Source organism: Pleurodeles waltl, chromosome 1_1 (assembly GCF_031143425.1).
Source record: "Pleurodeles waltl isolate 20211129_DDA chromosome 1_1, aPleWal1.hap1.20221129, whole genome shotgun sequence".
Taxonomy (NCBI): Eukaryota; Metazoa; Chordata; class Amphibia; order Caudata; family Salamandridae; genus Pleurodeles; species Pleurodeles waltl.
Genome location: NC_090436.1, coordinates 54,441,219 through 54,464,216, shown reverse-complemented (window position 1 = coordinate 54,464,216; position 22,998 = coordinate 54,441,219). Strand labels below are relative to the sequence as shown.

General features: G+C 45.3%; 1 protein-coding gene across 1 annotated transcript in view; it reads left to right on the top strand.

Annotated features, from left to right (window-relative positions):
* Positions 1-22,998, top strand: part of LOC138290833 (uncharacterized) — a 322,008-nt gene that overhangs the window by 187,032 nt on the left and 111,978 nt on the right. Inside the window, exon 6 of the mRNA XM_069230277.1 lies at positions 9,494-9,682. Coding sequence (XP_069086378.1) covers positions 9,494-9,682 — 189 coding nt within the window. The remainder of the gene's footprint in view (positions 1-9,493; positions 9,683-22,998) is intronic.

The following is a 22,998-nucleotide window of genomic DNA, read 5'->3' as shown; positions in this document are numbered from 1 at the left end:
CTTGGATGCTGTCTGATGGCGTTCACCCTGTCCACGATCCTCAACCATAGCTCCATCTTCCTGGCAATGGATAATTGCTGGACCTGTGCTCCAAACAGCTGTTGCTCTACCTTGACAATTTTCTCCACCAGGACCCGCAACTCCTCATCTGTGAAATGGAGGTGCCTTAATGCAGACATGGGTGTTGTGTAATGTGGTGGGGTGTGTGAAGTGGGGTGCGTGAGTGGTATGTGTGTCTAGTTGGCTCAGTGGTCTTGGTGTCAGTATGGTGGCAATAATTTGTATTTGTAAAGGGTTGTGGGTAATGTGGGTGTGTGTTTCATAGTGCTGTGGGTGGGTGGGTGTATGGTGTGTTTTTGGTATTGGCCAATTCATGGGTCATAATGTGGTGGGCATTGTTTTGTTGGCGTAACAGTATGGGTGTTGGTACCGCCACTTTAACACTAACCTCTGGGCTGGCGGATTTGTGTATGTGGTGGTATCCTGTTGGACTGGTGTGTGTGTGTCACAATATGGAGAACAGATTTTCGCCACTGCAGCAGTATGTTGGCGGCCGTCACCATGGCGGTAAGCGGGATTTACCGCCAATGTCATAATGAGGGCCATATTAAGCACTGTTGGACCTGGCCCTTTTTATGGGGTCATCACCAAACATTTTGCCTCCTTCCTTCTATGTTTTCTGACCAGTTTCTGTTGGCTTTAGGATTAACACTAGGCACATAACCACTGCTAACCAGTGTTTAAGTGCATATTCTCTCTGTCTAAATTGTGTTGGTGATTGGTTTATTGATGATTTGCATATTTGATTTACTAATAAGTCCCTAGTAAAGTGCACTAAAGGTGCCAGGGCCTGTAAATCAAATGCTACTAGTGGGCCTACAGCATGTTTTGTGCCACCCACATGAGTAGCCCTGTAAACATATCTCGGATCTGTCACTTCAGTGTCTGTGTGTGCAGTCTTGCACTGTGAATTCGACCTGGCAAGTGTACCCACTTGCCAGGCCAAAACCTTCCCTTTTACTATATGTAACTCAATCCTAAGTTTGGCCCTGGGTAGCCCAATGGGCAGGGTGCAGTGTATTTAAAAGGTAGGTCATGTACTGGTGTGTTTTATATGACCTGATAGTGAAATACTGTCATATTTGTTTTTCCCTTTTGCGGGGCCTATCCCTCCCACAGGTTAACATGGGGACTGCCTTTAAATATCTTTAAAGTATCAAATCAAATCAAATCATTAACATTTATAAAGCGCGCTACTCACCCGTGCGGGTCTCAAGGCGCTAGGGGAAAAGGGGGGATTATCGCTGCTCGAACAGCCAGGTCTTTAGGAGTCTCCGGAAAGCGGAGTGGTCCTGGGTGGTCCTGAGGCTGGTGGGGAGGGAGTTCCAGGTCTTGGCCGCCAGAAAGGAGAAAGATCTCCCACCCGCCGTGGAGCGGCGGATGCGAGGGACAGCAGCGAGTGCGAGGCCAGAGGAGCGGAGGAGGCGGGTGGGGACGTAGAAGCTGAGGCGTCTGTTGAGGTATTCCGGTCCCTTGTCGTGGAGGGCTTTGTGTGTGTGGGTGAGAAGTCGGAAGGTGATCCTTTTGCTGACTGGGAGACAATGCATGTGTCTCAGGTGTGCGGAGATGTGGCTGCTGCGGGGTACGTCGAGGATGAGGCGGGCCGAGGCGTTTTGAATGCGTTGCAGGCGATTTTGAAGTTTGGCTGTGGTCCCGGCGTAGAGGGTGTTGCCGTAGTCCAGGCGGCTCGTGACGAGGGCGTGGGTCGCGGTTTTTCTGGTCTCGGCGGGGATCCAGCGGAAGATCTTGCGGAGCATACCGAGGGTGAGGAAGCAGGCGGAGGACACGGCGTTGACTTGATTGGTCATGGTGAGAAGAGGGTCCAAGATGAAGCCGAGGTTGCGGGCGTGGTCTGTGGGGGTCGGTGCGGTGCCGAGGGCCGTGGGCCACCAGGAGTCGTCCCAGGCGGACGGGGTGTTGCCGAGGATGAGGACTTCCGTTTTTTCAGAGTTCAGCTTTAGGCGGCTGAGCCTCATCCAATCTGCGACGTCCTTCATACCCTCTTGTAGGTTGGTCTTGGCGCTGGCGGGGTCCTTGGTGAGGGAGAGTATAAGTTGGGTGTCGTCGGCGTAGGAGGTGATGATGATGTCGTGCTTGTGTACGATGTTGGCGAGGGGGCTCATGTAGACATTGAAGAGTGTCGGGATGAGTGATGAGCCTTGAGGTACGCCGCAGATGATCTCGGTGGGTTCTGAGGGAAACGGAGGGAGGTAAACTCTTTGGGAACGGTTTGCGAGGAAGGAGGCGATCCAGTCCAGGGCCTGGCCTTGGATCCTGGTGGAGCGGAGGCGGGTGATTAGGGTGCGGTCACAGACGGTGTCAAAGGCAGCTGAGAGGTCGAGAAGAATGAGGGCGACTGTTTCACCGTTGTCCATCAGGGTTCTGATGTCGTCTGTGACTGAGATGAGGGCGGTTTCTGTGCTGTGGTTGGTTCGGAATCCGGTTTGTGAGGGGTCGAGCAGGTTGTTGTCTTCCAGGAAGGTGGTCAGCTGTTTGTTGACGGTCTTCTCTATTACTTTGGCTGGGAAAGGCAGAAGAGAGATGGGGCGGACGTTTTTCAGGTCGCTCGGGTCAGCCGTAGGTTTCTTTAGTAGGGCGTTGACTTCGTCGTGTTTCCAGCATTCGGGGAAGGTAGCAGAAGAAAAAGAAGAGTTGACGACGGTCTGGAGGTGCGCCGGAGTGGATAGAGTTCATGATGGATTTGGTTTCTTCCGTGTTGATGTGGGTCCAGTTGTTGAGGGTGATGGCCGGGGATGCGGGTTCGGTGGTGTTTGGTTGGGTCTGGTGTCCGAAGCTGTTGTGGAGGTCGCTGATCTTGCGATGGAAGAAAGTGGCGAGGGATTCGCACAAATCCTGTGAGGGCGTGACGGCGTTGGCGTTGGCGCTGGGGTTGGAGAACTCCTTGACGATGCTGAAGAGTTCTCTGCTGTTGTAGCTGTTTTTGTCCATTCTGTCGGTGAAAAAGTTCCTTTTGGCAGCGCGGATCAGGTGGTGGTGTTTGCGGGTAGCGTTCTTGAGGGCGGTCATGTTGTCAGCGGTGTGGTCCTTGCGCCAGGACCACACCGCAAGGACCACACCACTTTAGTTCCCCATTGAGAGCAAATAAAGATCTGGAGTTCGGGGTGTCTGAAATCACAATTTAAAAATACATCTTTTGGTAGAGTTGTTTTTTAGATTGTCTGTTTAAAAAAAGCCACTTTTAGAAAGTGCCCATTTTCTTGATTACCATTTTGTGCCTCTCCCTGCCTGTGGAATCCACGTCTGGGTCAGACTGACAGTTGGGCAGTTTGTAAATTCCCTCTAGACAGTGACACAAAGGGAGCTGAGGTGTGTCCTGCATATCCTGTTGAGTCTCCTGGGCTAGAGTGGGGAGGGAGGAGCTGACACCTTCACCTGAAAGGGCTGTGCCTGTCCTCACACAATGCAGTCTCCAGCCCCCTGGAGTGTGTCTGAAGCTAGGCCTGGGAAAGGCAGGATCTTGTGAGCAACAGAGCCTTTACTTTGAAGTTTGCCTATTTCAAAGTCAGAAATGAGTATACATAGTGGCCAAAACCCTAGACTTTTAGGTTTGACACTTCTGGATCAAGAGGAACCTCTGCCAAGGAGAGAAGCTGAAGAGCTAGAGGAGGAGTACTGCCCCTTTGCTGTGTGTGCTTCGCTGGGTTGGTCTGCAGTTGATGCTTCTGCCTTAAAGAGGACAAAGACTGAACTTTGCTTTGTATCCTGCTTGTGAAGTTTCTCCAAGGGCTTGAACTGAGCTTGCGTCCTGTTAAGAAGTCTCAGGGAGATCAAAGACTTCATCTGCCAGCACTTGAGCTCTCTTGCTGAGACCCCCTGACTTGCCAAGTGGTGCCACATCCAGTCCCTGGGCCCCTGGTTGGAGAATCTGGTAGAACCAGTGTGAAAATCCATGCACCGAAGCCAAGCAGCAGAAAAATCGACAGCACCTGTACTGCAGCTGAAAAATCAACGCAGTGCTGTTGAAATCAACACATCGCAAGCTCAGCGCGGATTCATTGCTGCTGTGTGTCCGGATTTTCCACGCATCGTCCCTGGGCGTCAAAATCTTCAACATCACAGCATGGATCCAAGGCTGCTGGTCCAGAAACCGACGCATCACTTACCCAGCGGAGAAAGAATCAACGCACGGCTTCACTTGCAAGAAAGGAATCGATGCATCGCTTGCTTTTCCGATGCACGCTGGACCGTGCGGCTTTATTTTTTACGCATACCAGGTACTTTGTGCTAAAACAAAACATCCATTGATTTCTATGGATTAAGACTCTTTTTACTTTAAAAATTGATATCTTTGCTTGTGTATGTTGTTTTTTGTCGTTTTGGTCTTGTTTGATGTGGATAAATAGTGGCTATGTTTCTAAACTGGTGTGGAGTCCTATTGTGGTGTTTTTTTACTGTGTTACTGTATGTGTTTGTACAAATACTTTACACATTCCTTTTGAGATAAGCCTGACTGCTTGTGCCAAGCTACCAAGGGGGTGAGCAGGGGTTATCTGAGCTGTGTATCTCCCTTACCCTGGCAAAAGTAAGGGTCCTTGCTTGAACAGAGTGTAAACTGACTGCCAACTAGAGACCCCATTTCTAACAAGCAGCTGCTAATAGCCAAAGCAACTTATAGCGGCAGAATGGAAGAAGATGGAAACTCCTAGGGCCATATTTATACTTTTTGACGCACAACTGCGCCAACGCAGTTGTGCGTAAAAAAATGTAACACCGGCTAACGCCATTCCAAAGCGCCATGCGGGCGCCTTATTTATGGAATGACGTTAGCCGGCGCAGCTGACTGGTGTTCGTCAAAAAAAAAGACTCACACCAGGCAGCGCCGGCTAACGTAATTCAATAAATAAGGCGCCCGCATGGCGCTTTCGAATGGCGTTAGCCGGCGTTAAATTTTTTGACGCACAACTGCGTTGGCGCAGTTGTGCGTCAAAAAGTATAAATATGGCCCTTAATCCCCGGTTTGTCTCAAAGAAGAGTGACTGCAAGGCTTATGTGAGAAGTAAAAATATTTTCATAATGCCCTTGTAACACCTAGTTTTAGAACGCCATAATAAAATCACAAGAGAAATTGCTCATGTGGTGCTAATAAGATTTTGAATGGTTCAGTAGATGCTATTGTGAGGACATTTTAGCGTTTGTTCAGCCTCTTTATCAACAAGCACATTTTGATTGCACATTCAGGAAAATTGAGCCTGCACCTTGAGAGCACACATTGCACATTTATATCAAAGGGCTCTGGCACCAGTCCCTGGCAAGCCAACAATGTAAATTCAAATGTATATAACAGTGAACAGACTCAAAAACAGGGTGACCATCTAAAATATCATACCCAAAACTACTCCAAAAGTTCTTCTGAGTTTCAATGACTCTAGCTAGGTGAGAGATGAAGGGGTATTCGGTCCTTTTGTAAGGAACATAAACTAGAAAATGCCAAAGAAGATCTTTATGTCACAGGACAGATGTTACCACTGTGCTTTGTCAGTCCAATGGAAGTGGACATGTTATCAGTTAAACACAAAATCGAATATCTCCAACTGTCTATATAGCCAATATCCTATTCTATGTGGGAGATGAGTACACAGAATTGTCTAGAAAACCAAGATGGTTTATTGCGCTTGAGCAGAGATATATCCTGGGTTTGCCTGCTGGCTACAGCCGAGCGTCCAAGCATCACTAACAGGAGTTGTCATGAGCTGCCTGACCCTGTTCAAGCCGACCCTCGGTCTTAACTCCCTGCACCCCATGTTACAGTGACTACATAGAGTGATAAGAAAGTCCCCCAGAGGTGTATCCCAGTTGTAAAGACAGACTGTAAGAGTTAACACTGACTTACTCCCACTGAGACCATCAAGCACCTCAATTCCCCTCCCCAGTGTGTTTACCAGAGATCACAGGATCAGATGATGGAGGTGACTGCTGAAAAGCTTTCCAGACTTTTACCTTTTTCAAAGTCAACTAGTCAATTTGAAAATGAGAGCCTTTGGCCTGGGCCTTTTCATCTTTTGTGAGGATGAGGAGGAGTAGAGAACTTTGCCGTTGTCCTCTTCTGAGACTATAGACCAATCAGGGATGAGTTGATTCACCAGTTCGAATAAACCTCCACAGATATGCCTTAGATTTGGACCCACTCCATTAGGATATGAGAGAATGGTGCCATCTCACCTTCAGGAGATCATGGCCTGTGACTCCACAAGAAATTCAAAACAACCTCAGCTGCACTTTTTTGTGCAAGGACAGGGAGAGGAATGAACAGTTAAAGAGGACGAAGGAAAAAAAGGAGCCAAAAAGCCTGCATCTGTCTGTCGTAGCACAACACGTGGTGGAACCTGATTGAGGGCGGAAGATGCTGGTGCTGTAGTTTGAGAGCAATGGAAGTTATTGGGAGGCTTGGAGGGGAGTGGATGAAGTTGTCTTAACAGTAAATACAGTATTGTAACCGCTATTTGTGGTGTGTTTCAATCATCACACTCCCGATTTAACACATATACCTTAAAAGTGGTCATTTCATCAGGTAGAGCCCTATGCCCTGCGGCCACAAGGAAAAGGCTGAACCCCGTAAATAGAACCATTAGTCACCACTTGTATCTGACCTAAATCTCTATGGAAAACTTCTCAGGGACCTTGAGTTTCATGAGCATGAAAGCGTGGTCACAAATGATAAAATGAAGAGGAGGAAAGCACTAGGTTTCTGTGCTATGGTGCTTGGACCTTACAGTTATAAAGACACAACTCCCATAATTCGCGTTGGTTGGCGAATAAAATGTGCCTTCTGCTGCAAAGTCATCATGAGGACCAGTGGAGCGGAATATCACATGCACCTCCTTAACTGCATATTATAGACACATGAATTGTTTGGTTGCCTTCCGATAACAGTCAAGGGGCCAGATTTACAAAACTCTTATAAAACGTTGCACAGCACCCAGAATTTCTGAGCAGTGTTGGGTGAGAGGGACAGAGCATGAAAATGCCGTATTTACAGGCAATGTCCTGTCTGTGCATTGCGCAGGTGCACAATCAGGTTGCCGACCACCACACACACCTGTGGACAACAGTGCAATGGTGTATGTGTGAGTATAGCATCGATTTTGTACGGGCAGCATGACCTTCCAGTACAAAATATTATGCGTAGACACACTTTAAATTGTTTCCCTCATCAGATGTGTGCTGTACAGTGCAGCACAAAGGCAAAGTGAAAAAAGTTAATAGAAATAAAAGCATTTCTCCCTTCTAACCCTTTTTTAAAGGGGTGTTATTTTTGGTACAAAATCCTGTCTACTATTGTGCAAAATAGGTGGTTGCATGAGAACACCCAAGGACCACCAAATAAGGCAAAGTAGAGATTTTTATGTAGTTTTATATAGCACAAACTCGACCCGAATGTATTGGAGCACATTACATGAGCACCAGTTGCTTTACACAAGGAAACATTCATTTTGGCAGGCATGGGGAGATTAAGTGATTTTCTCAGAATCATAGGATGTTGAGCCGACACCGAGACAAACCTAGTTCCCCAGCTCCAAGGTCGAAAGCTCTGGACGTTATGCCATATCCTCTCTCCCAATTTGCATTGGTTTGCGTTACTTTCAGGTGACTTTCTAGTGCAAAACAAGTTTTGGGCTGGAAAGTAAATCCCCAAAATGTGTGATGCAAAATGTTTGTAAATCTAGGCCTAAGAGTTGACTCTGGAATCACTGTTCTAACGAATACTGAAGGATATGTTAGGATAACCCATCCTTTGGCATTTAACAATGGATTAGCATTTGGTATTCACCAATAAATGCTTTGGAAATCATCATAGATTGGTGTTGTCGAGTTTTTTTTGTCTTAATAGTGTGTTTGTTGTTTGTGATAGTTGGAAGCCATTTGTTTTGTGTTTGGTAAATTAAACTGTTTGAATGCCTGTTTTTCCTGTTTTTAAAGCCATTTTTACCTGCTAAAATTCGGCAGGTTTGACCTGAATTTTGACTTTATCAGGGTAAACTGGGAAGATGTGATACTTATCACACAACTCGCAATTACTGTTCCTGTGGATGGAACTTAGCTCTGCACTTTTAGTGAGAGCCATAGATTCCTAGAAGTCAAACTTAACGAAATGTATCGAGAGGGGGCATAAAAAAAGAAAAACTAGAGAAATATGTTCTGCTTAATACCCATTCTGATTGTTATTCTTCATTTACAAGTTAAAACGTGTTAAATACCTCGCCCAGGGTTAACTGTATTTACCATGTGTCGTAGTTACATCACCCCATTACGCCTAATTTGTAATGAGGGCCTGTGCAGTACAGCAAACATAGATCTTGTCTGAGATGCAAAGGGTAACTCACTCTTGCCTACATCAAAATGACAATCTGTGAGAAGGGTCTGGATCTATGGGTTTGCTAAAGCTGAAATAAATGTAATTATAGCCACTCCAATTTTAAAAAACACACAACCCTTATTGCCAGAGAGCATAATGCATGGAAAACTTGTTTTTCAATAAGATAAATGTTGATATTTTTTAGTTCTTTAATGATGATTATAACTTGTTTAAAATTTAAGTTTATAAATACGAAGTGGGATTTCAGTACATTTTATATCATTAAATGTTATTGACCGTGGAGGGATTCAATATAACATTGTGTCTGTGCTTGTTTGTTTGAATTAGTCACCGGTTTGGGAGCGGTAACTGCATTGCTAGATTAACCCACTTATAGTTCCTCCTGATTATTTTAGATGCAGTTTTGCTGTAACTTTATTCAGCTTCTCTCCTACTTTTTCTCAACGGCTGCTTTGGATTTCTTGGAGGTGCTGCTTTTATCACTTTTGTAATTTGTATTTGTTGTTGAATTAATGATTTGCGCTCATGTGTGCATGTGCTATCCTATTACAGCCAAACGTGTTGACTTTGACAATGCTTGTTATAATATGTATGTGAATGCGAATAGAGCTTTATGGAAGAGCCATTGCAGTTCCTTTACTTCTAACAAAACACGGTGGATGCAGCAGGCAAGCCAGTCTTATTAGGAAATGCGTCGGTGCTGTCCCTTATTGAGTTCATATGTGAGGGCCCTTGCCCTGATCTGCCTCGGACTGGGCTTCACTGGTAGGGTGTGTGGGATCGGATTAGGTTCTTACGTCTAGATGCAGCTCTTCAGCTATTTATAAGAGGCCACTGGGGAAATTCCAGTCCCTCATTAGGTCTCAGGATGCGTGAAAAAGAATGAAAACCTTGAGATCTTGTATCTTTGAAGGGCTCTCTGCCTCGGGAGTGCAGCCTCCTATTGGCTGTAGGCATAGAAGGGATCAAGCGCATAGAAGCTGCTGTCTGCTACTATTCTGTAGGGAGCATCTGTCTACAATCTGTGCATAGTGGAGAACTCTTCTTGTGATTAGCTTATACCTCCTCAGGGCCTCTAATATTTCTTATATTTTTCAGAGAGGTGCAATACCCCAAGCACAGACGGATCGCCTCTTACCCAACCTTCCTCTAGAGTATGGTACGATCGTGGACAGAGGGTACGAGTGACATGCTCCGTGGGATACAGGCCTTCACCGCCTGTCATAGAGTGCAGACAGAAGGACCAGGGTTCTGCCAGTGAATGGGATGTCGCGCCCACCTGCACCCGTAAGTGTGACGTATAGTTCTGTTCACATTACTTCTTTGCTGAAGCCACAACAACTGCTGTAAAAATGAAGGAACTAAAAAGCACTGGCAACTGCCACTGTTGCTAGAAGGCACCTATGAGCAGTCTTAGTACGTATTTCCAGACAGACAGAGACGTTTTAAGGCAAGGGCAAAGTGGGCTCTGGCCCAAGACTCCCACCTTTCTAGGTGCCCCATCATTAACCTTTCAGGACAGTCTCGGACAGTGGCATAACGCAAAAAAGATGGGGCACCCTGCACAATATGAAAAGGGGTTCCCTGTTCTTCAAAATCTCATTAATATTGAATGCTTGGAACTGAATAGGGGAGGGGTCCTGAAGAACAGGGGTCTCTTTAAAGGTTTGGGGGCAACAAAAAAGTTTGTCAGTGATCAGACCACAGTTGCTGATGCCTTGAATGAGCTGAAAATGGACAATAAATTCAGAGTTATTCCGAGCAGGCCCCCCCCAAATTAGATTTGGCCGCCAAAATCCGTAAGGTTGCTTCTGCAGAGAGATACAATACACCTCCTATGACATGCCTATGGCTGGCAATAGAACGAAAGACCAATAGTTGCAAAGATTTAGTCATGATGAAACACATAACAGTAATAAAAAAAAGTAAAAAATTAAAACAAGTGAAAAAAATAAATTCATCAGAGACTTTTAACCGTACAAACTGCTTTGCAGGTGTCACGTTCTTCATCCCAGAGGTTCTGCAACCCACACTGCTGCATCCACTCAACGTGAGACCAAGGCGAACACATTTGTTTCCAGAGAAAACTCATTACCAACGCCTGGCATAATAAAATATATTGAGTCAAGTGTTTTTTTATAAAACCTTTTTAGCAAATAAAAAAGGAAAATACAATTTTCAAAAATATTTTTAAAAAAAGTAAAAAGCATCTCACAAGATAAGATGGGAGGAAATTATCAAAGTGCTCCACTTGCTTAGAGAGCAAAAGACTGCTTTATTTAAGGCAAGCAGAGTTCCTAGCTCATCCACTAAGGCACAATAACTGCCCGGCAACTGACTAACAGAAGACTATTACCTGCCTGGTCTCTCCTATCCCTCAACCCAACATCCCACCCCGTAACACTTCTGAAACTGCAAGAAACCTTCAACTATGCCATGGATCCTTGTGGTCCTGTCTTGGGAGTCAACAATATTATCGCTGAGTCTGCATGACCTTGGACCAAGCCCTCCTCCTTGCCCCAAATGTTGCCTTTATTGTCCTTTACTCCCCCTGATATCCCAGCTTTCACCTATTCTGGTCCACAGTTTTGCCTTGCCCCTCTTGCCCTTCAGTGGCAGAATACTTCCATAGAAATGTGACTCCCAGCCACCAGACCCTTGAAGCCCTGACTTCAACCCTATTGTAAGTACCAGTCTGGGCGGTGGGCTTGCTTTCTGCAGAAGGCATGGGGAAAAGTGTCTCCCCTGCACCCGCACAATCGATGTAGAGGTCGGATGCACAGCCACCCTATACATGCGTCGCTCCTCCCAGCCCCCCTGTGCAGAGAACTTGCTTGCTCTTCCCACACGCGTGGCCCAGATTGTCACGAAATTATCATGCTGCTCCACTTGCTTTGAGTGCAAAATGAGACTTTAAGAAAAGTTGAGTTCCTATCTCTTTGGCTGAGCCACACAAGCTACTCGGCAAACTGACTAACTGTAAACTTTAATCCATACTATTGGAAAATGGTCATTCTGCAGGGTCACCCCCCAAACCTCTTACCTTTGTCCTCCTATTATTACTGTTTTGTTGGTTTTAGGATTCTGTGCAGTTTACCACAGCTAACCAGTGTGAAAGTCCTTATGCTTTCTCCTTAAAACACAGTAATATTTGTTCATACCCAATTGGTATATTTAATTTACTTATACATGCCTACTAAAGTGGTACCACATGTACCCAGGGCCTGTACATTAAATGCTACTTGTGGGTCTGCAGCACTGATTGTGCCACCCATTTAAGTAGCCCTCTACCCATGTCTCAGGCTTGCCACTGCAATGTCTGTGTGTGCAGTTTTCCACTGCCATGTGGAGCTCGAAAAATAAACCTTCCCTTTTTTAAAGATAAACATCATCCCTAGAGTAGGCTTCACAATCTGGATGGGATAGACTTTTAAAGTTTGGTGTCTCTAGAATCCCAATTTAAAATCACAATTTATGGTGAAATCGGATTTTAAATTGCAAATCTGAAAATGCCACTTTAAGAAGCTATTTGGTGCCTGTTAAACTAATACTGCCACTCCAGAAAGTTGCTGCTGTACGATGAGGATATGCTTTCAACCAAGGCAACATAGCTTCCGATTTAATAACAGTATCCTCGCTTTGCAGTTAATTCCTTATTGTTGCCCTGCACCTTCGAACCAGAACTTGGTTACCCCATGATATACACTGCAACAAGGAATGCTGGCTGCTGCACTTGGAACAGTCAATGCAAAACTTGCAGGGATGCCTCTAGCACACCTTTGTGAGACCTTGCCTGCTGCACCACCCGTCCCTCGCTAGTTGGGGTGATTCACAAAAGGCTGGCAGGTGATGGCCAGCCTGATTGTGGTATGTGTGGAGTGCACCGGTATAGTAGGCATTATGAACCACATCCACATCTCCTGGTCTCTGTCCTCCCGTAACATCCCCATTGACAGACTTCTCCGTGCCCTGAACTGCTTGTCATACCCCAACCATGCCAGCCCTCCAAAACTGATGCTGACCTCTTGATAACATCCAGATATTTCCACAATGCCACACTCTGCTCTGGGGCCTTCTTGCGTGCTATGCTGGTGTAGATAATGAACCCTGCGGTACACATGTTCATGTTAGTAAGCACCTTTGACCCCTTAGCCAGCTCTCTCCTTCACATTTGAAGCCTCTTTGTTCTGTGTTTCGCTGTGAAATAACTTGAATATTTCCACATTTTCCTTAGCCCAAATCTTATTGTCAGATGACTGCATCAGGTAAGCTCTCAGAGTGTCACCTATTCCCATATATGGCAGCCCCACATCTCTTCCCTTCACACACCCTTTTACGCCTTGCTAAATCCCCAGGGTATTACCAGCCAGTGAGTCTGCGCGGCACACTCTCTTTCTGTCCCACCTGTAAGCTATCTGTGGTTTGACCCATGGCTACCTCCTTCGCCTACCCTCCACCTGGTACTGGTGAAGCCTCTGTTTCTTCAGAAATGGACCCATTCGCATGCTATCCCAGTTACCTGACCACCTGCCTTACCTTTCCTTTGTGTAGCTAAGACCTGCTTCTACAATTCCCACCACACTTTCTGCATCTGCTCAAACTTGGACACACTTTTACCACCAAATACAGCCCAGGGCCACTGTCTTCTCCAGTCATGCCCATAATGCGTCCCCACATCCCCCCAAGATGTTGCCCAACTCTCATCATACTCCTCCTGATCCCTCTCTCCTGGACTGTTAGCTCTCTCCTCTAATGGACCACTTGCCATCATCCTGTCGCTGGTCCACTCAAAGGCATTCCTGGCATACCTGCTGCCCCATTGTCCTCCCCTCCCAATGGGACTACTGTCTTCACTGTCCCCTATACCCAGTGTTGGGGCTGTACCCCCAAGATCCTCTCTGTACACCAGGCCTGAACCTGAGCCTTCCGCACCCAAAGAGAAAGCACCTTCTCTATCACTAATTATTCACCTGGTTTGGAATGCTCTTCTATACCTTGTGTATCCCATGGTCTTGTACCACACCTCCTGGCACACCCTTCTCTGTTGCTGGCTCTGTTATTTTCACCACCACTGACCTGGGAGCAAACCTGTGCTCCACGACCTCCACAGACTTAGTCGACACCTGTTCCTCACCTGCCGCTCTCCCAAGGTCCCCTACTCTAAGCATTGCCCTTCCTCTCTCTTCCAGCTGCCTCTGACCCAGTGCCATTGCCAAGTGACCGCCATGGAAACCTGAACTCCCCTCTTAGAGAGAGCCTCCCCAGGGCCCCTGTCAAGAATGTCATGAAGCAGAGAACTCGTCGCGGAACTCAGGCTTATCGAAGGCCTCCTATCGTCTTCTGATGGACCTGCCCTGACAAAGTCCCATGAGACCCGTCACTGGTCGGCTACCCCAGCCCAGGGCCATGCAACTCTCACTTGCTACAAGGTACCACCAATTCCACTGTACCCATCCCCGCTCAGCCCTTCCCCAGGTCAAAGAGACTCACTGCCTATGGGGGACAGGCACCAGCAGCGCCGCTCCTCTCATTTGCCACTGCATGAATACACGTGGATCTGCTTTTCTTCTGGGACCCTTTCATCAGTGTTGCTGTGCCAGCCAGCTCCATAGGCCCCTCTGCACAAATGGGGGTACCGACAGGAGCCCTCACTGTGGACTTCGTCCTGGATGCCAAAGTACTCCAACTCTGTTCCCAGCCTGGACCAAGACCCTTGGAGACTGCACAGCTCACATCCTCAACCAGGTCACTGGCACTGCTGGAACTCCTGGTCAAGTCGTGGTCCGCACTGGGCTCTGCATTGCTGAACTTCACCCACACCATTGGGGGGACAATTAGAGATGGGCCCCACATTCCCTCTGCCGGGGTTGCCTGCACTCCAACTTCTTCTGGGGAAGCCACACACAAGCCAGTATTACTGTCAACATTCCGAACGATGCAGCTCTGCGGGGCCAGCCACAAGTTGAAGACACCCACCCGAAGTGGCTGATATCTGTGGGGAGATGCCCCACGGGCTCCATGCTGAATCTCAATCTCCATAGGAGTGCGATCACCATGGAGAAGAGCACCAAACTTCCACAAATATTTAGCATTGTACACTTGCATATGGCTGGTTAAGGCCAGCTTACATGAAGGCATGGGAGGCCCCGCTCCTCTCAATCACAGAAAACTCCTCCAAGTCCTCAGAAGCTTCTTTTCAGTGACAGGCATGAAGAAAAAGTGCCTCTCTCGTACCCAACGCAACCTATGTAAAGGCCATGGTGTACCTCTACTTCTGCCCACCCCGCGCATGAGTCCCAGATTTACATCCGAACAAAAACACTTTTTGCCGTTATTGGTAGGAGAGAATTGATGGGATGTGGATCTTAAGGGGCAAACAAGAGTCTTGCCACCCTGTTCCCCTGTTAGTCCCCTACTGTTTGCCATCTGTCAATTTAGAGGACTTTCCCATGGTGCTTGCAAAAATGGACACAAATTGATCATTGCTAGAGGCAAGGACCGGAAGAAATAGACAGGTTCTGTGCATACCTTAGAGCTGGGTTTAGTACATAAACTAACTGTGTAAGTGCATGGGTCTGCAAAGTGCCTGATCCCATAATTGACAATTTTGACATGGGACCAGGTGCGCATATGACATTTTGGTTTGTCTGGCAACTTCAATGTCACTTCATGCTCTGAAAGCAACATCTTTGACTGCTTCTTCGAGTGCAGATATCAGGATCACTATTACAATATCCCTAAATATAGACATAGCTGTCCACTGCAGAGAAGTTCAATATTTTAATATCTGTCCTATTCAAATGGCCTGGACATTCAGCATTACAGAAGAGCGATTGTGCCCCTTTCAGTGATAACAACAAAAGCTGGGCACCGTCCTATTAGAATAAGAGACATGTCTTCACCTTGGGGATGTTTATGTGTTAGGGCAGGGTTCTTCAATATCGGTCCTGGAGAGCCGGATCCATGCCAGATTTTAAGATAACTACATTCATCTCAATGTGGATATGCTAAAACCTGGCATGGATTCGGCTCTCTAGGACCTGCATTGAAGAACCCTGTGTTAGGGTATCTGTTATTAATCTATAATGGGCTTGATTACACTGAGAGGGTTTGTGAGTATAATCTTAGCACTACCCTATGCAGATGCAACACTGTTACTATTAGTTACACAAGTAAGCTGATGAATCCCAGTCTGAACGAATTGACAGAAGGTGTAGGGTTCTTTTACATGTGTTAGATGGTTTCAGACATGCTGTCTTACCCAATCCTATACCAGCAACCTGGCTCGAATTGGCCACTGCACCAAGCACAGAATGAGAGAAAAATGAGTGAAGCCATCTTGGAATCAGGGTCGGATTGGCCTATAGGGAAATCAAGCAGTGCCCGACGGGGGCGGGTCTGAAAGGTCATTGTGTGGGCTGTTTATTGGGCTGTTTGTGGGTCTGTTATATGGCCTCTTGGGCTGGTTTTAACTGTTGATTTTCCTGATAATAAAACCAACATTGCCCGCAGCAAGCTCAAATCCACGAAGTCTTCCATACCTTGCAAAATACTTTTATACGGTGTCTGTACAAGTTCAAAACTGCCCCAATTTGCAAACATGGATCACATTACATTTCTAATTCACTAATTGTGGCCTCTTTCGTTTTGACGCCCGGGCCTATTTTCTGTCCAAGTCTGACCATGCTTGAAATGGCTACATCAAACAATGCAACAGTCCATTTGTTACGCTGTTTGCTCTCACAACACTTACAGTCATAATTTGAGTCACTGAGCTTGTATATGGAAGTTATACTACAGATTCTGAGTTTGAGATAGAATCTAACAGCTGTGATTTAACTTTATTAGACTGCAACCCATTTACTGTTAGTGCTTTATATGCTGAGTGAAAATACTCACTTTAAAAATATCAAGCATTAGCCAACCTTGACTGTCCGGTCGGCCATTGTCTGGTCGTCCAAGTGCTAGTCCTTTTTCCATGCCTTGTGTGTTCTGAGTTATTTTCCCTTGCTTGTCCAATGTTTTTAAGACCTAGTTGTTCGGGTGATCCATGCATGTGGAGGTTCCTCACACCACTATGAACATTAGTTTCCATTAGTAGATGCAAGGCCTTCCTTGTTCATCTTATGATGCAAGTTCTAATTCTTTAAGGCCCATATTTATGGGCTTGTGGCGCAGGGCAGCATGGTAAGACACCTTGCTCTGCTGCCCTGCTTCAAAAGGAAAGGTTGGGAATGTGCCATATCTATCGCATACTGCGCATTTCTGTCCTTTCACCTTGCGCTGGTGTGCAATGGGCTGCCAAGCGTCAATGCAGACACCCTTGCACCTTGGTACAAGGGTGCCTGCGTTGCATACAGGATTATTTTAGTGCAGAAAGGGGCACCTTCCTGCAAAAAAAACAATCCTGGGAGGCTTTTTTCTGTCTTCTATGTGTGCTGCAGAACACAGCACATATAGGAGAAGGCGTAACATTCTGGCAACTTCACAGGTTTGCAAGGTCTTGTAAATCTGGAGATGCATCAAAATCCATGGGTGTTGCATGGGAACACCCACTGCTACACCCATGGAACACTTCCCTTCCGCAGAATAAGGCAGCGAAGTAACTTGCGCTGCTTTGACTTACTCCATATCTATGGGGCCATTCAAAGCCACTCAAAGTGGCTTTGCGTGGCCTCATAGATATGATTTCAACGTTTGTCCCGCTGTTGCATCACAAAATTGTATAAAATAAAAGACATCTTAGAAAGTTAAACTTTACATCTGAATAAAATGTCTTTAATTTTTTGTAACCAGACTGGTGCACAATACACCTCCTCCCGCACGCACATCACCACTGAGTGGAAACAACATTGTTACTTGCAAAGATTTGACTGCTATAAAACATGAAAATGATTACAAAACAATTGAAAACAAGTCTACACAATCAATTTAGCAGAGGTTTTTTATCTTAGGAATGTCATATTCTTCATAAGGAAGGACTCCCAAACCTCAATGCAGCGTCCACCAACGTGAGAGACCAAAGCAACCAAGATGGTTTATAGAGAAAACTCAACATCAGGAACAAAGACACACAACCATAAGGGCTAACATAAAGAAATAAAAGACAACTTATAATTATGGGTACCTATTCACAAAAGTAAATATTTAGGAATCAACCAAAAAGGCCTGCAACTGTCTGTGAGAGCACAACACATGGGGGGACCCTAATTGTGGGCGAAGATTCTAGTGCTGTAATTTAAGAGAACATCAGATATTGGGAGGCTTGGTGCTTTGAAGGTAGTGGATGAAGTTGTCTATAAATACTGCAACTATGTGTGGTGTGTTACAAATATCACAGTGTCACAATTTACCTGATATACCTTAAATATGGGCATTTCATCATGTAGAGCCAGTAACCACCCTATGTCCTGTGGCCACATGATTAGAACCAGATGTCACCCCTTGTATCTTGACCTAAATCTCTATGGAGCACATCTTGGGGGACTTGCGACATGTAAGCATGGCACGTGGGTCAGAACTGATGAGATTAAGAGCAGGGAAGAAAACGCTTAGTGTGCCATGGACCTTCGAAATCAGTGTTTTGAAGTGTACAAAAGTGATGGCTGGAATGCTTGAATTAATCTCAGCCATGTAAATCACTTGAGGGTGTATCCCAGCCCATCGTTATTTTGCACACCATGCCACCTCAGGTTGGACCCAGCAATATGCAAATCAGTCCTGATCTTGCTCCAGTAGGAAAAGTGCAGCTAGAACTGCCAGGCCAGGTCATCCCCAAACTGGACCACAAACAACACAAGACCAGGTTTTACTCTGATTGGGGCTCGCCAATTGATTGCAGATTAGTTACAGTAGTACAGTGAGTACAGAATCCACTCTGGGCATACCCGTGGCACTTACTGCACCGCAGTGAAGTATTCAATAAAGTGATCAAAAAAGTGATGGAAAGAATGCTTGAATTAATCTCTGTCACAGGTAATCACTCTTGACCACATCCCGGGCCATCTTTATTTTGCAGCCCATGCCACTTCAGTTTGGACCCTGCTTTATGCAAATCAGTCTCTTCCCTGCCCCAGTAGGCGCATTCCAGCCCAATCTCCCAGGCCAGGTCCTCCCAGAACTGGAGCACAAATGACCCAAGCCCAATTTCACTCTAATTACGGCTTGTCAGTAGAGAGCAGCTTGGTTCCAATCGCATAGCGTGCACGAAACCCACGTCTGGGCATACCCGTCACACTTAAGGCATCACACTGAAGTATACCAAAAAGGATGGATGGAATGCTTGAATTAGTCTAAGCCAGTGGTAATCACATAGAGCAGAAACCCAGGCCATTGTTATTTTGCACACCATGCCACCTCAGTTTAGACCCATCCATATTCAAATCACTCTTGACCCTGCTCCAGGAGTAACAGTCCAGCCAGAACCGCCACGCCAGGTCTTCTCTGAACTAGAACACAAGCATCCCATGACCAGTTTTGCCATGATTGGAGCTCATCAACCTGATGTATCTTGGTTATAGTGGCACATTAAACACTCGACCCATGTCTGGGCATACCCTTGCCACTTCAAGAGGGACATCAATCACATGATAGGAGGAATGCTTACAATAAGTCTAAACACTGGCAATCACTCAGAGTAGCGATTAAACCCATCATTCTTTTGTTCACCATGCCACCTTACTTTGGACACAGCCATAAATAAATCAGTCTCGCCCCTGCTCTGATAGGAACATTCCAGCCCGAACTGCCAGGCCAGGTCCTCCATGACCAAGAACAGAGTGTACCCAAGACCTGTTTCGCTCTGATTGGGGCTCATCAGTTGGTCATAGCATGGTTCCAGTGGCACAGTTAGTGCAGAACCAACATCTGGGCACACCTGTCACGCTTAGGGCGCGGCATTGAAGTATACACAAAGGTGATGTGGTAATGCTTGAGTTAATCGAAGCCACTGGCAATTACTCGGGCGACATCCGAGACCACTGTTGATTTGCACACTATGGCACAAGTCTCATTATCCTCATTGGTTTGTAAATAAAATGTGTCTTTAAGACCTGTGAGCACTGCTGCTAAAACATCAGGTTCAATGTTGGTCTGGGTCAGGAATATTTTATGCCCCTACTAAAGGGTCACATAGACTGTATAGTTGTTGAGGCCCGTCTACAGCTCACAACGAGGCACAGCTGATGCCAGCATGAAATGTGGCCTGAATGGTGAGGAAGCATTAGAAGAGACCCCGCCTGTAGCAGATCTGATAGACGCAGAAGGCTCACAACCACCCGGTTATGGGTGTAGTTACGAGTCCTGGAGCTTAGTGTACCGCCCCCCCCCCACCTTGTCACCTGTATTCAGAGGATAAGCCTGGTATAAGTAGGGTCTCACAGGCTGCAGAGATCAAAAGGCCACACATACACAAGGTGCACAATTCACTGTCACTTCTCATGTGGGTGCCAGCTTTAGTGCGGCCACATGTGGCTGAGCACTTCTAACAGTGACATTAGGAACTGATAGAGCGTTCCGTACTAGTAATTTACCTATACTTTGGACGCTCTTTTGGCCGATGAATCTTTTGGCTAAGTGGGACCCTCTCCACCCTTAGTCAGTCAATTTAATTAAACCAATAATCAATAACGAACGTAAGCAATGCCCTGATCAACATAACACTTAACAATTAATCCAGAATACATTTCGGCGAACCCTGACCTTTCAGTCAGGAATAACCACACCATTCATTCAAAGTTAGTGAATTTATTTCCCTATATTAACAAAGCTAGCACAATATAGATGTGTCTCAACACCAAATGATAAACATATATGAACATGAATAGCTGTCCATAACGGCGAAACAGGTGCAATCTATGCAGCATTTGAATAACAAGGCATTCGATAATAGCAATGCAAATCACTAGAACTATAATCTGTAATGAACTAATTGCATACATTTAGTCAGCATAACAAGATCTCAAATTGCATCGTGCGACAAAAGGAATCCTCATCTAACCTCAAATTAGCATCGGCATGTGGGACTTCATGCAAAAACAATTTAGCAACATTAATTTAGAAAACTCCTAACTAGGGCTCTTATCAAAATCAGCAGTTGGTTACCTAAAAGAAACACAATGCAATTTTACAATTTCCTTTCATATTTACCAATTTCAATCAGCATTCAAGGAGGTCTTCGTCTCCCAGGTATCGTTTCTCGATCAGCATGGGACGGGGCAAAGGGGGCAGGGTGGACGGGGCAGTTGCCTCACGGCGGCAAGATAAACTACTACTTCATGCAAAGGGACAAATTCAAGTTAAAGTCTCTAGGGTAAGAATCATTTAAGTCTCTTTCTCTCGATTAGAGAAAGCATCAAAGTCTCTCAAAATGGCGTCGCAGCGAGGTGGGCCATAATAGCTGCAATGTCCTGCAAAATGGCGGGTATGGGCAATGTCCAATAATGGAGGCTTTCCTCTCGTGCACCTGGTTTAAATAGACAACAGTTCAAGTCCAGTAGGGTCTTCCATTGGAGGGTTCACAGGTTAGCTTCAAATTATCCAATCAAAAACAACAGTTCTCAAGCTTTTACTTAAGCATACATTATCCTTGGAGACGGGTACGCAAGTTGCAACATTTTATACCAATTAACTCATTTTCAGAGCTTCCATTGTCCGCACCTGCAGATTGACCTTGGAGTAAAGAGAAAAATATGCCAGGCTGGCACGAAACCTTAAGATAAGCATGTGAACGATCTCAGTGGAAAAGTACAGCGTCAAGCAGGAATACACGTTTAATAGCACATTGGAAAAATACGAGCATCTAAACCGTGAGACCAGGCAATTAGGCCGAAGCCTGCACTAAAGTAATGCTAAGCTAAAACATTTCAAACAAGCAAATCATAGCACACGTTTACGATTATGTCGGATTAGTGCAATTCTAATACATCACGTTATATAAAGCACGCTTATAAATGTTGGCAAACTACTCTGAGGGCACATTATGTCCCCGTACAATCTTTATTAGTTCGTTTAAAGTCACACATGATTATTTCACACTACGTTTATGCGTTAATAAATGTAAAACCTTAATTTCGGCTTCATCAATCCCTCCTCTGATGACTACTTGTCATCACACCAAATCATGCCCACAAATTTTATTCCATTAAAATTCTGTCAGTTCTCTTTTCCTTTTAATTCCCCTTGTTTTCGCTTTGTATTCTTCTGCCATTCTTTTCATCATTTTCTCTTCCTTCCTTCTTCTAATTCTTTCCATAATCATTATTATTCCCCTTTTTATTCCCCAAATTCCAAATATGCAAATTAGTACTATTAAAATTCCCTGTATTATTTTTAGTAATATTCCATTCCAAATTCCCCCAATCCAATTTCCCACTAAAGCAAGTCCTTTTCCAACCTTCTCCCACACTCCTGGTTCTTTCAGTTCCTTCAAATCTGCACTCTCCTTTGTTAGATTAGCAAGCATAGTTTTAATTTTCACACTGTTATCTGGAATATACGTACAACAGTGTCGTGCACCAAGCATTTTGCAAACGCCGCCATCCTTTGCTAAAAGAATGTCTAAGGCAAGCCTATTTTGAAGAGTCATAGCTCTTTCCGCTGCAAGTTCAGCATCTATCAGTATTATAGCACCTGAAAACTTTGTCAACATGTTATCCACTATAGTAGACAACTTTCTTATTTTGATGGAATTCAGCACAACTCCCAACGAAGGAATCATGGCTCCAAATATATCTCCTACCACAGCAGCTGCGGTCTTTCTTTTCTGGATACGATGGGATCCAGATGTCTTTGGAATCATCGATAGGTCATCCAGTTGATAAACCTTTGGGAACACTATACCCAAATGACATCTCCCCCCACCATCCCTTTGGAAGACGATAATAGGCATTATACCCACAAATGTAATATACACCTGGTATGACAGGGTCAAGTCCGTTCATCATGAATGTCCATTTGGCCTTAAAGATAAACGTATGTTTACACTCACTCGCTCCTACGAAAATGTTATCATAATAAGATTCCCCTCGATATATACAAAATTTCCCTACATGCCAAGCATCTAAAGCAATTCTCCCTTGTGTCTTTATTGCGGCAAAATCATAATTATCTACTGAAGTCCTCTTATGTAGCTCTTTTTCTAATTTCGCATTCATTTGTGCCCTTCTATCATCTGTGCGATCTAAAAAGCTTATTTCTACTGCAGAGAGGGAGCAGGTAAGGTTCTCCCTATGAGCGTGAGCTGTTTCAAAAGGTTGCATTGGCTCGAAAAATTCCCTCATTATTTTAGCATCCCAATTTTTAGCAATCTGGCTTAGCTGCGCTATTATAGGAACATATGCAAAGGTAACATCATAATTCGAAAAAAAATACTGTATGTTAGTTTGACCATAAAATCTAGACATTACTATACTACATGTAATCCCGTATATAAGAGGCATGTGGTGATAGGTCACCCCTTCCTTTACTGATGTCGGTATCTGTGTACACACATAACAATCTTTCGCATCCATAGTCTCAACATATTCTGTTAATAAGCGATAGAAAACATTATACGAGAGTTCCTTCTTTTCATGCAAGTGTCTCTCATCTAATTCTAATCTTTT